We start from the raw sequence: 16,759 nt of genomic DNA on the forward strand, positions 1-16,759 counted from the left end.
TTTCTAAACTTAATATCAGTCATGAAGCCACAGATGCAGGAATCAACAACGTGTATAACTAAGCATGTCACATGCAAGCTGAAGAGAACCAGGAGATATTGAGCTACTTAAAGTATTGAAAGAAAAATACACCAGGCTACAATTCTGTGTCTAGTCATTTACAGGGGAATGGCTGCACCTTGAGAATATTAAAAGTGAAATAAAGCAGGACACACAGCTTAAGTATCACATGGCTTCTCTGTCTTTTTTGCAGCCCAGACTAACATAGCAATTTATTTTTTATTTTATGAGAAAAATCAAACAAAATTTCACAAATAATAAGAGAATACAATAGTTATTATCCTGTGCTTCATTATCTTCATAGTAGTTACTCAGAGTACAAGACAAACACCAAAAAGATTCTTACAGAAAATAAACAAACAAATGATAACACAAATCTTTCTTTTCAAAGAGCTATGATAGACTAGCAGTATAAATGAAACCAATTAGGATATATATTGAAATATTTTAAAACAATGGAATTTGTCATATGGGGGAACTATCTGAACTCCCTATTTCTTAATTATCTTTCTTCAATTTTCCTCTTTGTGTTTCTCATATAAGAGAAACTATCAAATGGCTTATTATATAAGAAAAACCCCAAGTATAAATATAGAAGCAAAGCAACTGAAAAAAAAAAAGGAGAAATGAGGTCTTAGACAAACAAAGATTGAGGAGATTTGTCACCAGTACCTTGCATAAAATATTAAAAGTTCTTCAGAGAAAGGGAAAATGATATAATTCAGAAAGCTATTTCTGCTTTTAAATAAAGAAGAATGTTAGAGGAGGAATAAATGAAGGTAACATAAAATCCCCTATTTTCCTTTTCTTACTTGCTCTAATAGATTACAGTTTGTTGAAACAATGATAGCAACAATGTCTTAGATGATTCTTGCACGTGGATAAGGTGAATGGGGAGGAGAAGACTTAAGACTACTCTGTCATCTGGGGCGTGGACTACCTGGGAGATGGTACAGTGCTATTTGAAAGTGGGCTTAGGTTAGTTGTGAATGCACATCACAAACCCCAGTACACTAACAAAGGTAGACAAAGAAGTATAACTGATATGTAAGAGAGGAGAGAAAATGGAATCATACCATGCTCAATTAAACCCGGAGGAGGCAGAAAAGCAGTGGAAGCAAAAGCAAAGAGAAACAAAGGAATAAGGCAACAAATAGGAAATAGTTATAAATATGGTGGATATATATCCAACTATATCAATAATCACTGAAATGTGAATGGTTTAAAACATCAATTAAATGACAGAGACTGCAGATTAAAGAAACAGGACCCAACTGTATGTTCTCTATGAGAAACCCATGCTAAATATAAAGATTCAGCTAGATTAAAGTAAAGGGGTAGAAAAAGATATACCATGCTAATGCTAATCAAAGAAAGCTGTAGTAGCTACATTAATATCAGACGAAGCATAATTCGCAAGGCAGCCATCAGTCAGGAAGAGGGTATCACAAGATAAAAAGAAGTAAGTTTTCCAGGAAGAAATAACAATCCTTAAATATATACTCTTAAAAGCAGAGTGTTGAAATACAAGTCAAAAACTGATAGAACTGCAAAGAGAATTAGACAAACCCACAAATATCACTGGAGACTTCGCGCCTCTATCAGCATTAGACAGATCCAGCAGGTGGATATTCTGGGTAAAAATTACATTTACACCTTAAAAGTTTAAAGTAGTGGAATGACATAAAGTATCTTTTGAGATCATGGTGAAATTAAACTGGAACTCAAAAGCAGATAGCTGGAAAATTGTAAACTACTTAGAGATTAAACCACAAATTTCTAAATTAACTCATGGGCCATGAAATCTTGAGAGAAATTTAAAAAAAATATTTTAAATTAATGAAAATGCAACCTCAAAAATTTGTGAAATATAGTGAGAGTAGTGGCTAGGAGGAAATTTAAAGCTTTTATGCACATATTAGGAAACAAGATCTAAAACAAATAAGTGAGGCTTCCTATATAGGAAACTAGAGAAAGATCAATATAAGCCAAAAGCAAGTAGACGAAAAGAATAAAGAAGAGAGCAGAAATCAGTGACATTGAAAACAGGAAATTGATAGGGAAAATAAATTAAAATAAAGCCCTCAATGATTAGAAAGTGTTTCTGAGAAAGCACAGATATTGGACTTATTTGACAAAGGCTTTAAATTGATTATTTTAAATATATTCAAAGAACCAAAGAAAAAATGTCTACAGAACAAGAGTATGAAAATGATGTCTCATCAAAATGTGAATGCCAATAAAGAAATAGGGATATATATTATCAAAAAGAAAACTTCTGGAATTGAAAAATGTAATAACTGAAATTTAAAATTCCCCATAGTAGCCTCACAGCAGATTTTGAAAAAACAGAGGGAAAGAAATCAGCAAAACTGAAAAATAGATACACTGACATGATTCAGTCTGAGGAACAGAGCAGACAGAATTTTCAAAATTAACAAAGCTGTAGAGGTTGGTGGGACATAATCAAGAATGGAAACATAGTGGGAGTTAAAGAAAGTGAGGGGACAGAGGAGACGTGCCTTAGGCCATCTTTGTCCTAAATCGGGTCACCACAGCTGGGGAATTTAGCAAGAGCAGGGATTTAGTTGGCACCACCCTGCAGGCTGCAGATGGTGAACTTCTAGCTGAGTCTCCTGGAGGGAGAAGAATTGTGTCCTCACATGTAGAGGTAGGAAGGGCAGAAGGACCAATCACGGGCAGAACCTTTTCGGATGAGGGATTTCATTTCATTCACAAGTAAGGAGTCCACATGGCCTAATCACCTCTTTTATCTTTTTAGTTTCCATTTTGTATTAGTCCGTGTTAGCAGTAAAGATTTCATTCCTCATAGGGAATTGGTACCTGTACATAACACATCTTAAATCTTTTCTCATCCCCTTCCCTTCCTCTCTAACCTCCCTTCATCTCTTGGTCCCCTTCCCATTTGAGAAAGAGCTATCTCCCTATTTCCTATTCTCTCTTTTTTATTTTGCTCTTTATGTCTACTTTGTGTTTCTTGTGTAACAGAAACCAAGTGATAGTTAAGCCTGTGTGTCTAATTTATTTTTCTTAACATTATGGTCACAAGGTGCATCCGTTTTCCTACAAATGACTCAAGTGTATCCTTCTTTTATCCATTCATCTGTTGTTGGACATATAGGCTGCTTCCAAGATTTAGCTATTAGGAATTGTATGCCTACATCACTGTGGTGTGATGTCTTTAACTCTTTTGGGAAAACACCTAGAAGGGGAATAGCTGCGTCAAAAGGAATTTCTATTTTTAGTTTTTTTGGGGAATCACCACACTGATTTTCATTATGGTTGTACTAGTTTACATTCCCACCAACAGTAAAGAAGCGTTCATTTTTTCCCCGCAGCCTCACCAGCATTTGTTAGCTTATGTTTTGATGACAGCCATTCTTTCTAGAGTAAGATGGAATCTCAGTGTTCTTTTATTTTGCATTTCTCTAATGGATAGAAATGTCGAGCCTTTTTTCATGTATTTAATGGGCATTTGTACTTCTGTGAAGTGTCTACTCATTTCAATTGCCCATTTTTAAAATTAGTTTTTTTTATTTTAGGAGGGTCTAATTTTTTTTTGAGTTTGTTATATATTCTAGATATTAGTCCTCTGTGTGAGGAGTAGCCGGCAAAGTTTTCCTCATTCCGAAGGTTGTCTCTTCACTCTGTTGTTTGTTTCCTTCTCTATGTAGAAGCTTTTAAATTTGATGTGCTCCCATTGGATGAGTCTTAGTGCTATTTTTTATGCCTTTAGGGTTCTTTTCAGAAAGTCCTTGCCTATGCCTATGTCTTCAAGAGCTTTACCTATTTTATTTTCTAGCAGATTAAATATTTTCATTTTAATATTTAGATCTTTGTTTCATTTTGATTTTATTTTAGTGCATGGTCAGAGACATGGGTCTAAATTTAGTCTTTGGCATGTAGATAGTCAGTCTACCCAGCTCCATTTGTTAAAGAGACTATCTTTTCCTCCAGTATGTTTTTGGCCCCTTAGTAATGCTCAGATAGCTGAATGTGCCTGGGACTGTTTCTGCATCCTCTATTTTGTTCCATCGATCCACTTTTTTTTTTTGTACCAGGGATTGAACTCAGGACCTTGTGCTTGTGAGGCAGACACCGGAACCACTGAGCTAAATCCCTAGCCCCACTTGTTTGTCTTTATAGCCAGTACCATGCTGTTTTTTTATCACTGTAGCTTTGTAATATAACTTGAGGTCTGGGACTGTGATGCCTCCTGGTCTGCTCTTGTTACTCAGGATTCCTTTTGCTCTTCTGGGTCTCTTCTGGCTCCATATGAATTTTAGGGCCCCTCTTTTTTTTGAATGGCAATAATGACTTTTTATTTGTACCACATATTAAAGGGAGAAAATCCTCTAGTTTTGAGAATTAAGAAATTTGGATTCCAGAAAGTTGTCAGTTTAAATATTGGTATGCAGCTACATGTCCACATTTTGAAGAAACAGGAACTCTCTCTTTTTAGAATGGCATGTTTGTGTGTTATTGCTGTTGGTTTTTTTTTCATTAAATTTATTGATACATTTTAGGTATACAGTACAGTTACATTCATCATTGGGATCTTGTACCAAGTTGGAGCTATTATAAACTGTGCCGCTATAAAGATGGGTGCACATATATCGCTCTGGTGTGATATTTTTTGGAAGATACCCAGCAGAGGAATAGCTGGGTCAAATGGGACCTCTAATCCTAGTTTTTTGAGAAATCTCCACACTGATTTCCACAGTGGTTGCACCAGTCTGCACTCCCACAAACAGTGGAGAAGGGTTCCTTTCTCCCCACAACCCCGCCAACATTTGTTATTGGTTGATTTCTTGATAGCAGCCATTCTTTATGGGGTGAGGTGGAATCTTAGTGTTGTTTTCATTTGCATCTCTCTAATGACCAGTGATATTGAACGTTTTTATTTTTATTGAACATCTGCATCTCTTGTCCATTAGTATTTGTTTTATATAGCTGGGTGCACTAGTGTTTGGTGCATATATATTTATGACTGTTATCTCTTTCTCTTGGATTGTTCCCTTTAGAAGGATATAGTGTCCTTTTTTGTCTCTTTTATTCAGTGTTCATTTGAAATCCACTTGATCTGCAAAGAGGATAGCTACTCCTGCTTTTTTTTGGGTTCCTGTCGCATGGAGTATTGTTTTCTACCCTTTAACTTTCAGTCTATGAGTTTCCTTTTGAATTAAGTGTGTTTCTTGTATGCAGCATATTGTTGGATCTTGCTTCTTGACCCATTCTGCCAGTCTAATTCTTTTGATTGGTGGATTGAGGCCATTAACATTGATGGTTATAACTGGTATGTATTGACTTATCATTGTCATGACTTTTTCTTTTTGTTGGATTCACCCCCTTTGTGTTTAATTTGTTGTCGTGCATGATGGATTCATTCTTCTGGGCTTCCTGGGGTTGTGATCCTCATTGTCTTTACCTAGGATATTGTCTAAAATTTTTTGGGAGTGCTGGTTTTGTATTCATGAAGTTCCTAAGGTGCTCTTTGTCATGAAAGCATCTTATTTCTCCATCAGTTTTGAAGGATAGTTTTTCAGGGTACCTCAGTCTGGGTTGGAGGCTGTTTTCCTTTAGGGCTTGGAACACATCACTCCAAGCTCTTCTTGCCTTGAGGGTTTGCATTGAGAAGTCTGCTGTGATTCTCATGGGCTTTCCTTTATATGTCTGTTTCTTTTCTCTAACTGATTGTAGAATTTTGTTCTTCTGTTGGGTTTCTGGAATCTTAACTATTATATGCCCATGTGTAGATATTTTTTGATCAATGCTAGTTGGAGTCCTGTATTCCTCACTTATCTGTTTGTCAAGTTCTTTCCCCCTGCTTGGGAAGTTTTCTGCCATCACTTCTGTGAACAGTTTTTTTAATGTCATCTGCATTCTCTCCTGTTTCTTCATTGACTATGATTAGTCTTATGTTATTCTTCTTTGCATCGTCTAGCAGCTGCTGGATTGATTTCTTGTGGTCCCCCCTAACAATTTTAATGATATTTTTCTTTTCCTGGTCACTAATTGGAATCTTATCTTCTATATCTGAAATTCTGTCCTCACATTGGCTCATTCTGCTGTGTAGACCTTCAGTGGAGTTTTTAATCTCCTGGAAATCTGTTTGGATCTGTTTTATGGATTCCATTTGTTTCCTATGTTGGGATTCCATCATGTTCCTCAGCTCCTCTATTTTTAATCTGTGTCCTCTCTAGATTTATTTATTTATTTATGTTTTAAATATAAATTAATAATTTATTCAAAGTTTCAGGATCAAAGAAAGATTGAGATATGTTGTGTTAACAAATCTTAACTGGTGGAAATTTTAAATATTTTCCAAAGTCCACCAGTGTGTACCCATCAAGTTTTGACATGTTACACAATAATCTTTAAACACAAGATGGTAAACATTAAGATTGCATCACAAAACCAGAAGCAAGTGGCATACTCATATTCCTCTTGAAATAAAATAGATAGAATATTTCTTTCCTCTCCTGATTCTCCTACACTTGGAAACCAAACCAATTAGAAAACTGGGAAGCTTTCCACTACTATATAGGTGCTGTTTACTCTGCTTACCCACTAATTCATTAGGAGACTGGAACGTCTGGAAAACAACAGGAGTGTACCAGGTAACCCCAATGGTGGTCTTTTACATGTAAGTAAATATTTTATAATATAATAAAATTCCTAGAATTAAAATAATTAATAGAAATACTCCTAAAATAAGTATGGGTATTAGACACCCACCTTATGCTCCTTGCCATGAAACTTAACCTTACTTGCCAGGCTATGGTAAAAATAAGTTCTGCTTTAGCTCAGTGGTTTCGCTGCCTGCTCTGCAAGCGCAAGGACCCGAGTTTGAACTCCGGTACCAAAAAAAAAAAAAAAAAAAGAAAGAAAGACTTAATCTTCTTTGACTATTACAACTTATAATGGAATTGTTCACAGTTTTGGATGAGATCAGTTACATTTGCTTGTTATATACTCATAAATATTTATTTTAGGGAGTAGTTGATAAACCTGCTGGTTCGATCTGTAAGCTTAAAACTAGGTCAATTTTATCATTCAGGGCGAAGCAACATCCATCACCCTTATCTCTCCAACAGCGAAGCTAAGGTAGTTTCAAGATAATACACTGTTATTCCCTTTCTTTCTTTCTTTTTTTGCCAGTAGGGGCATTTTATTCATATTCATCACATCAGAAATCATCTCTCCTGTTAAGCATTTTAAAATTTCAAGGTAGGGTTAGGATACTTCCTCCAGGTCCCTGGTTATCTTCTCCAGGATAGGGGTCCCAGGGATCTACCTCCCTGGATCCGTGGCCTAGCTCTTCCAGCATACAGTCATCAAAAAGTGCTTGAGGGAAGTGAGCTGTTGGTTTAGACAAATTGCTGAGTGGAAAGTGGACACAAGCCTCTTTAGTGCTTGCTGGCTGGTGGCTTCCACATCACTTCCCCACACCCAAGGCTCAACTCTGCAATCTCTTACTGTAGGTTCCTAGCACAGGCCCTGGGGTCCTTAAAAGTCATCATCATCACAGATGTCAAGGTACACGTCGAAAGCCTCTCTGTTTCAGTTCCCATTGGGAGTGAAGACATATTTGTGGAAGGTTCCATCTACGCAGATGGCAATTACAGAGTTGACGTTCTTGAAAGTATTGCGACCGAAGGTGCAGATGTAAGCCGACTCAGCAGGCACAGTGAAGCTTGCCAGGCTCCACTGAGAGTCCACGTACTGCCCAATCAAAGGCCCCACCTTGCCCATGCGAGCCAGCACAGAGCAGTGGTTGAGGTGGGTATCCTTGAGAGCGAAGATATGCACAGTGCCCTTATCACTGGAAGAACAGAGGAAGGAGGAATCATGGCTGAAGTTAATGCAGTATAGAGTGGCAGGGTCAGTGCCTCGGTGCAGCTCTACTAGCTTCTCCTTGGACTGGGTGTCAAAAAGGCGAATGAGGGTTCCCTTCTGGGAAGCCGAGGCCACTACGGTGCCTGGCTGGTTCAGGGACACACAGGCTACATCACTCTGATGTGCACTGATAATGAATGGAGCAGATGAGGTGCCAGGCTTTGTGCTCGCCAGGTCCACAAGTTGCAGACTTCCATACTTGTGTTCTGGAAACACAAGCAGTTGCTTCTCCAGGCTGGGACAGAGATCACAGAGCCCCCCGGGGTTGTCCCGAGTGTCAAACTCAAACAACTTTTGGGGATTGTTGGGGAAGGAGTACACAAAGATGCAGTTCTTCAGCACGATCACGATCTTGTCGTGGCACATGCGCACAGCCAGCACTGGTTTGGTGAAAGTGAATTCCAGCACCAGCTTGTCCTTGGAGTCCTTGCCTTCCAGGGCATCATCCCAGATCAGCACTGAGATCTCGGAGAACTTGGGACTGCTACCACCGCCCACCAGGGCCAGCAGGTTGGAGCAGTGCAGCATCTCTATCAGGCCCAGGCTGCCCACCTGCTCATGGTCCAGATGCCCCTTCTTCATCAGTGGGTCCACATTGTAGATGTGCACACCTGTCTCTGTGGCATAGCAAAAGCAACTTTGGTCTTGGTTGAAACGCAGGCTGGTGACCCCTCGAAGTAGCTGCTGAGTCATGGTTCAGGATTTCTCCCCTGGACACAATAGGATAATGGGAAAAGTCCTGAGTTCTCCCCTCCAAGTCTTACAACTTCTGCCCCCAAGTAATTTCTTCCTCTTCTCTACTCAACTTCTTCGCCAGACTTCCCCTCTCTAGACTTATTAATCATGTCTTGCACTATGGGCACAATCTCTGCTGTTATCTGAGAAATTATTTGATTTCATTTTTCCAGGTCCCCTTTTGAACCCAGTTCAGGGAGTTCAGGTGGATGAGTATCAGAGTGTTCCATCTCTTTTCCCTTTGTCGTTGTTGTAGGTGATCTGGAAGTCTGGTTTTGAGGCTTGTTTATGTGTCTTCTCATTTCGACGGCAGGGGGGGCATGTGTGCTGCTGGCACTCATGTGGCTCACCTCCTCTGTGCTGGGAGCAGTGCTGTTGTGGCCTGGAAGCCTCCTCCTCTGCCTCATCTGCATCTCTTGAATGACCAGTGATGTGAAATATTTTTTTCATATATTTATTTGCTGCTTTTACTTGTTTGTCTGAGAAATGTCTGTTCATTTCAGATGTCCATTTTTGGATTAGGTCTTTATATTTGGTAGGTCTGATTTTTTTGAGTTCTTTATATATTTTAGATAATAGACCTTTGTCTGAGGAAGAAATGCTTTCTATTTTCCCCCATTTAGTAAGATGTTCTTGAGTTTTTTTTTTTTTTTTTGGTACCAGGGATCGAACTTGGGACCTTGCGCTTGTGAGGCAGGCGCTGGAACCACTGAGCTAAATCCCCAGCCCATGTCCTTGAGTTTTTGTGTGCGTGTTCTTCCTACTTCCCAATTCTTGAATTTTAATTAAGCCAAATTGATCAATTTTTCATAGATTGTCCTTTTTTGTTGTTCCTCAGTGATTGCCAAATCCAAAGGGTTTTTCCTGTGTTATCTTCTAGGACATTAATAATCCTGCATTTTACATTTGACTTTATAAATTATTCTGATTATATGTATGTAATTTTTTAGAAAAGTGTCTCTCAGTTCTGTATCTAGATTCTTATGGGAATCTGGGGAAAGACTTTTTTGACTATTGATGTACAGATGTTTCTCACTGAATTACATTTGCTCACTTGTTAAATATAAGTTGACTATATTTGTGTAGAATTGTTTCTATGTTCTCTATTTTTTTCTGTTAATATACATTATCTATTCTTCCAGTAATACTACACTACACTACCTTTTCTTTTTTGGGGGGAAGGGGCTATTGAGGAATGAACCTAAGGCCTTTCTAGTGAGCTACATCCCCAGCCGTCTTTTTCTTTTATATTTTGAGACAGGATCTTGTGAAGTCTAACTGCAACGTGTGATCCTCCTGCTTCAGCCCACACTATCTTGATCACTGTAGGTTTATAGTAAATAATGCTGCTGATGATATCAGTCCTCTGACGCACAACCACATCCATGCACAGAGTTTTGTGCATTTTTGTGGTCTTCTAGATTTCCAGGAATATGTTGAAACTCTTTAATATCTTCTGTGGCCTTCTCATTTTCCAGTTTTGCCTTTGAAGTTGTTTTGGTCAGCTTCTTGTTAATACCAACTGGTAATGTAGACTCTGGGAAGTCCTAAAATTTGACAGTTTGCCAGTGACTGTTTTTGATAAATGGCCTCAATGTGACCTTATCAACACAGTTCAAGCTCTGAGTCAGCTCCAATAATGATAACCTCTGGGATGGGACCATGTCAGCAAGTGTCCAGACTCTTCCCATGGCTCCACTGTCCTGGGATGGGGCGGTTGGTTATCCGGACTCTGTGATGTCCTGTGCAAGGGCTTCTATGATGCTAATCTTCACAAGGAATGTGCTTCTGAGGCTGCTGGGTTTCAAAGCAACTCTGGAGCTAGCAGAGGGGGATGGGAGTAAGGCAAGTTAAAGCACCACTGAGCTCACTCTCCTTACCAAGATGTAGTAATTTTTCTTCAGAGAACTCTCCTTGGAGTTTTGCAAGCCTTAGGTTAATTTCCCAGTTCTGAAGAATGTGTATGTGTGTCAGTCTTTGTAGTGTTTTCATTGCCTTTTTGAAGAAGCACCTTTTTGTAATTCCTTGCTCTTCCATTCTGTAAGTAGCACCCTGCAGTTGTTGCTGTTTTCAAGACAGGGTCTTGCTATGTAGTTCAGGCTGACCTTGAACTCATGGTGATCCTCCTGCCTCAGCCTTCCAAGTGCTGGAATTGCAGACATGCACCACTGTACCCAGCTTTCAACCTGCACTTTGATTTTGGTCACTTGTGTCGTATATCACAAAAATCATTCCACATCACTTCATAGAGATCTTCCTTATTCTTCATTGCGGCCACATAAGACTACATTGGGCCGGTGTTGTATTATTTATTTAATCATTCTTCTATGTATGGGCATGTGGATTGTTTCTGAATTTGTTGTTGTTGTTTCTTTTCCCAGTACTAGGGATTGAACTCAGGACCTAGTGCTTGCCAGGCAGGCATGGCACCACTGAGCTAAATACCTGGCTGTTGTTTTTGTTTTGTGATGCTGGGGATTAAACCCAGGGTCTTCCCGCTTTTTATTTGGAGATAGGGTCTCTGTAAATTGCTAATTTTCCCAGAGTGGGCTCAAATTTACAATCCTCCTGTTCCAGAATTCCAGAGTCCTGCAATTACAGGCCTGTGCCACCATGTCTGGCTCTGATATTTTATAATTACAAACAATTCTGCAGTGAACATCTTTGTACATATGTGTTTTTTGGTTGTTGGAAGTTCATTTTCAAGGATAGTTTGTTTTAAGATTCAGATTTCTGGGTTGAAAGGTTATGTTAGGCATTGGCAAAAGCCCCCTGGAAAAGTTGTACTGGTTTGCTTTCTCAGTAACAGTAAGAGCACCTGTTTCTCAAAGACTCATCAACAGATTTGGTTGTTACACTTTTGAAAATATCACCTATCTGAAAGGTAAGGAGTAGCATCTCTGTTGCTTTGTTAGTATTTCTCTAATTATGTACATTCTAAGCATATTTAAAGGTCATTTTCACACAAATTACATTTTTAATCATTATAAGATTTTCATTAAATAGCTCTCATTTTTTTCAGAATCTTACGGCTGAACAAATTAGGGTTTAATCTGTGCAATCTAAAAAAATTGAAATGATAAAACAGAGTAGAATTGTAGATAACAGAGGCCAGGGAGGTAGTCAAAACATGATAGTGGTCAAAAGATACAAAATTTCCATTTCAGAGATTCCCTGTACAACATGGTGACCACAGTGAAATTGCTAAGAGAGTAGACTTCAAGTGTTGCCAACACAAATAATTATATGAGACAATGCATAAATTAATTAGCTTAATTCAGGTATTTGACAATGCAGACAAATTTCAAAACATCATGTTGTACAACATAAATATGTACAGTTTTGGTCAATTAAAATATATAAATAAACCATTTTCGACAAGAATGAAGGCATATGTTTTTGGCTATTTAGCAGTTGCTTTTAAATCAGCAAAAATGTTAATTAAAAAAGTAAAGATTCATTACTAAATTCTTGTGAGTGTTACATTTCTAAAATTTCTGTCCAGACCTGAAGTTAAAATGTAATAAAATATATCTGCATGAAGCTGTGAAAACCATCAAATAGTTCATTCTCAAGCTACTATGATTGCACTTAAGGAATTGTGTTCCAAATGATGCTTCTCTGTACTCGGTTTGTACCCACAATGGGGACATTTCTCCCACTTTTCATTTACTGAGCTTGAATAGCACTTTTGTTTGCTATGGCAAACATTAACTTATTCATTCATCATGATGAATTCTATATATTTGTATCTTACATCAAACGAAGTATTTTTTCCAAGAAGAGTAACAACATATGACACTGTGTATGTGTTTTAGCTAAAGAAGTTTAAAAAATTTTTATTGTATAATTGTATTTTATTTTGCAGATAGTACATATGCATGAGGTGCAGGGTAATAACTTGATGCATGTATACAATATGTAATGATCAAATCAAGGTAATCAGCATTCCTATCTCCTTGCCTGTTTTTTAGATATTTAAGAGCCATTTTAGGATTTCTTATATTTCTTCCTGCCTGGAACCTTTGAACTCCTCTCTCCTCGGTTTTTCTAAATGCTGTAACAGAGCCTTATGAGCTGTGGTCAATTTGCCATGCTGCAGAACCTCTCTCCTCTCTCATCTCCTCCCTTCCTGGCCCTGCTCACCACCATTCTGCTCTCTACTTCTATGAAATCAACTTCTTAAGTTTTCAAAAACACATTTTTATTCTAATCAGCACACAGTAATTGCACATAATTCTGGGGCATGGTGTTACACTCTGATACGTGCATACAGTGCTTGATGATCAGTTGAGAGTCACGGGCATATCTGTCACCTCATCACCCCCTTTTTTTTTTGGTACCAGGGATCAAACCTGGGTCCTTGCGCTTGCAAGGCAGGCAGTGGAACCACTGAGCTAAATTCCTGGCCCTACACACCCTTTTTCTGTGTTAGGAATATTTAAATTTTTCTCTACTGACTACTTTGGAATACTCAATAATTGTTGCCAACCATAGTTATTCTCCAGTGGAACAGAACAGTAGAAGTTATTTCTCTATCCAGTGACATCCCTGTACCCATTAATCATCTTCTTGCCATCCTCCTGCTCCCCCATTCTGTTCTCTGCTCAAGGTCTACTATCTAGCTTACATATAGAAGAGAACACCCAGTACTTGCCTTTCACTTTACACAATCAGTTCCATTCACATTGCTGCACGTGACAGCCTAAACATTTTCATGCTTTTTATGGCTAAATAGTGTTCCATTTTATGGCTGAATAATTCCATTAATATTCCATTGTATATATCTATCTATCTCCATTCATCAGTTGATGGACACACAGGTTATTTCCATGTCCTGGCTATTGTGAATAGTGTTGCAATGAACACGGGAGTGTGGGTGTCTCTATAACAAACTGATTTCATTTTTCTGATATATCCTCAGTAATGAGGTCACTGGATCATATGGTAGTTCTATTTTTAATTTTTTGAGGAACAGTCACCTTGTTTTCCATAACAGCTGCACTAATTTATTCCCATCAACAGTGACTATGAGTTTCTCTTTTTCCTCACCCTTGACAGCATTTGTTTTATATGCAGAGTCTGCCAAAAAATGTATACATCAGGAAAAGAAAAATTTGTATAAATATTTTAATTCTAAATTTATTGAGACATCACGAGATTATTACATATGGCCTCTACAGTTACAAGAGGTGCTCAAAGTGGTGGCCATTAATTTTCAGGCATTGATTAATATGGCAATCTGCTGAAACGTGTATACATTTTTGGTGGACTCTGTATCTTTGTAATAGTATATATATACATTTATCATTATATTTTTATAAATATACATTTGTTGTTTTAAATTTTATCCATTCTAACTGGGGTGAGTTGACATCTCATTGTGGCTTTGATTTGCACTTATCTGATGATTAGTGATGTTGAACTTTTTCACATATATCTATTGCCCTTCCATAGGTCTTCTGAGAAATATCTATTCAGATTATAATAAAAGGAAAAACCTATTCATATCATTGGCCTGGCTTTTAGTTGGAGGGTTTTTTTTTTGCTGTTGAGGTGTTTTAATTTCTTACAAATTCTAGATATTAATCCCATGTCAGGTGAGTACTTTACAAATAATTTCCTCATTCTGTTGATTGATTTGAGGGCCATTTTAAAATCTCTTAATTTGGGTGAATTATCTGTTTAAATATCTTCCCCACATTTTAATTGGGTTTTTGGCCCTTTGACTCCCTATTTTTAAAAAAAAATTTCAAATCACTCTTTATTTTTATGGATTTGCTTACCAGAAACTCTACCTGAAGTTTGATACTTTTGCTCTGAAAGTATTTCAGATTAGAGGCGTTCTCAGTGGCTGTGGTTCACCTGGCCAGACAGGGACCGAGATTCCTTACTGGATAGGACTCTTGTATGGAGTTGGGAGCAGGGATTGGCAGTGTTCTCAAGAAGTTTTATGACAATTTTTGAAATTATAAAGCAGAGGTTATCATTTGTTTGCAAGGTAACAAAAGAAGGATTAAGTAAAAGAAGTTTTAAGCAAGGAGAAGAGGCCATAACCATAAAAATACTTTAAAAATGAGTGCTAACTGCCTTTGGCAGATAAGCAGGAAAAGACAAAAAGACAGAAAAGTCAAGCAAAAACAATTTATTATTAATTTGACAGATATTTATTGAGTATCTATAAGACATAAGACCCTGTTCTAGGCAGGTGCGGTCCATGGGAAACACGAAGGTAAAACCAAATACCTCATCCTAACTAAGACATCTGGAGCCAACATCGTGACAGGCACCTCTTAGGCTACTTTATTTCTCTTATCTGTAATTCTCATAGAAATACTGCCAGGTAGATGTTATTATAAGAAGAGGAGAGTGAGGCCACAAAAAGTTAAAAAATTCTGTCTCAAGGGGCAAAGGTAGACAATTATGCAGTTTAGACTCAGATCTCCTTAGAGAATGTCCAATATCAAGGCAGACCAGATGAGCCTCAGATAATAGCAACAGCAGCTAACCTCACTGGTTGTTTTCTATACACTGGGGAGGGCACTCAACTACTCCCATGTGTTGTCATAGTCTGCAGATGGATGTGCGTGTTTGCATTCCCGACGTTCTCTCAGGCCGTATGGTGGACCTCATTGCTTGCGTGAAGGGCCTGGGTTTTGCACTGAAAATGTGGCTCAGTGGTAGGACACTTGCCTGGCCTGTGAGAGGCCCTGAGCTCTATCCCCATCACCACACACACACACACACACACACACACACACACAATCCTCTATTCCTTCCATAAAAATTGGTCTGTGTAAGCTTTGTAGCTCTAATGCAGTCAAATTTGGTAACCTGAATTTCCTTATGAAATTTCCTATTTACTCTAGGTTTTTAAATTTATTTGCCTTAGTCACTGAGGCTGCTATAACAAAATGCCATAGGTAGGGTGGCTTAAAAACAGCAGAAATTGACTTCTTAGAGTTCTGCAGGCTGGAAAGTCCAGGATGAAGATGCCTACACCTCCTAAACCGCTGGCTCCTCCTGGAGTGCATACAGTCAGTGGGAGGGTGAGGGAGCTCTCTATGAGCTCTTTCATAAAGGCACTAACCTTGTTTCCCATTCACCTCCTGGGCTATGCAGCTTGGCTGAGGAGTGAGGATAGCAGAAGAGTGGAAAGAGAGGCCTGGTTTCTAGGGCTCATTTCTTCCTCTCCTCCCACCCCACTGTACATCCAGGGGCAGCCTAGACAGGTATTTTATCACTCAGATAATTCAGTTGTGAAATCTAATTCATTCTTTGGCTCATCGTATAACACAACTGTAACCGTCCTAGCCAATCATTTTGGAAAGCTTTGATTTCGGGGATAGACTGAAATGATCTACTTCATTTAATTATTATGTCTTTGAGGATTCATCAACCTTCCCTCAGAGTAAATTAGCTTCAGACTAATGAGGCATTATCCTGCCTCTGGATTCCTACAGCATTTTTTTCACCAGACTTTGTACTTGGCACTCAGTACATAGACTCATACAATTTTAGATTTGGAAGGAACTTTAAAGGTCATGGAATTGAGCATAATACTCAGGTTAGGGACTTCTTATAGAACGTCTCCAGTGCATACTTATCTAACCTCTGACTGGACGGAGAATCGTACTGCTCAAGGCTACTCCAGTTGGATAGCTAAATAATTTCTTGGCACAGAGGACAAGTCTGAGCAAGAGACTAAGAAGGAGCCACCAGAGAAAGATAAGGAAACATAGAAAAGGCAAAAAGAGGGAGTTAAAAAAATTTTTAATTTAAATTTTTAAATTAGTCCATGCTTGCAGTACATAATGATTACTTTCTGCACATGGAGTTGGTGCATGGACAGAACACATCTTGGTTCTTTTCTCATTCCCTTTCCCTCCTCTCACTCCCTCTCCCTATATCTCTTGGCCCCTTTTCTCTTTGGCCAAAGATCTCGCTCCTTGCTTCCTATTATCTCTCTTTAATTTGGCTCTTTTTACTGTGGGTTTCTTATATAAGAGAAATCATGTCATATTTAAGCTTGTGTGTCTGATTT

The 16,759-nt window shown here is 38.3% G+C and overlaps 1 protein-coding gene across 1 annotated transcript; it reads right to left on the reverse strand.

Annotated features, from left to right (window-relative positions):
* Positions 1 to 7,590: 7,590 nt before the first annotated feature.
* LOC101703282 (WD repeat domain phosphoinositide-interacting protein 4) lies at positions 7,591 to 8,679 on the reverse strand. The gene is given in 1 exon segment (XM_004874131.3): positions 7,591 to 8,679. A coding segment is annotated over 1 exon segment (1,083 nt). The 5' UTR covers positions 8,674 to 8,679.
* Between the last annotated feature and the right edge of the window lie 8,080 nt (positions 8,680 to 16,759).

The sequence above is a fragment of the Heterocephalus glaber genome, unplaced genomic scaffold (genome assembly GCF_053883595.1).
Source record: "Heterocephalus glaber isolate CG9 unplaced genomic scaffold, H.glaber_assembly_v1.0 deba00001066, whole genome shotgun sequence".
Taxonomy (NCBI): Eukaryota; Metazoa; Chordata; class Mammalia; order Rodentia; family Bathyergidae; genus Heterocephalus; species Heterocephalus glaber.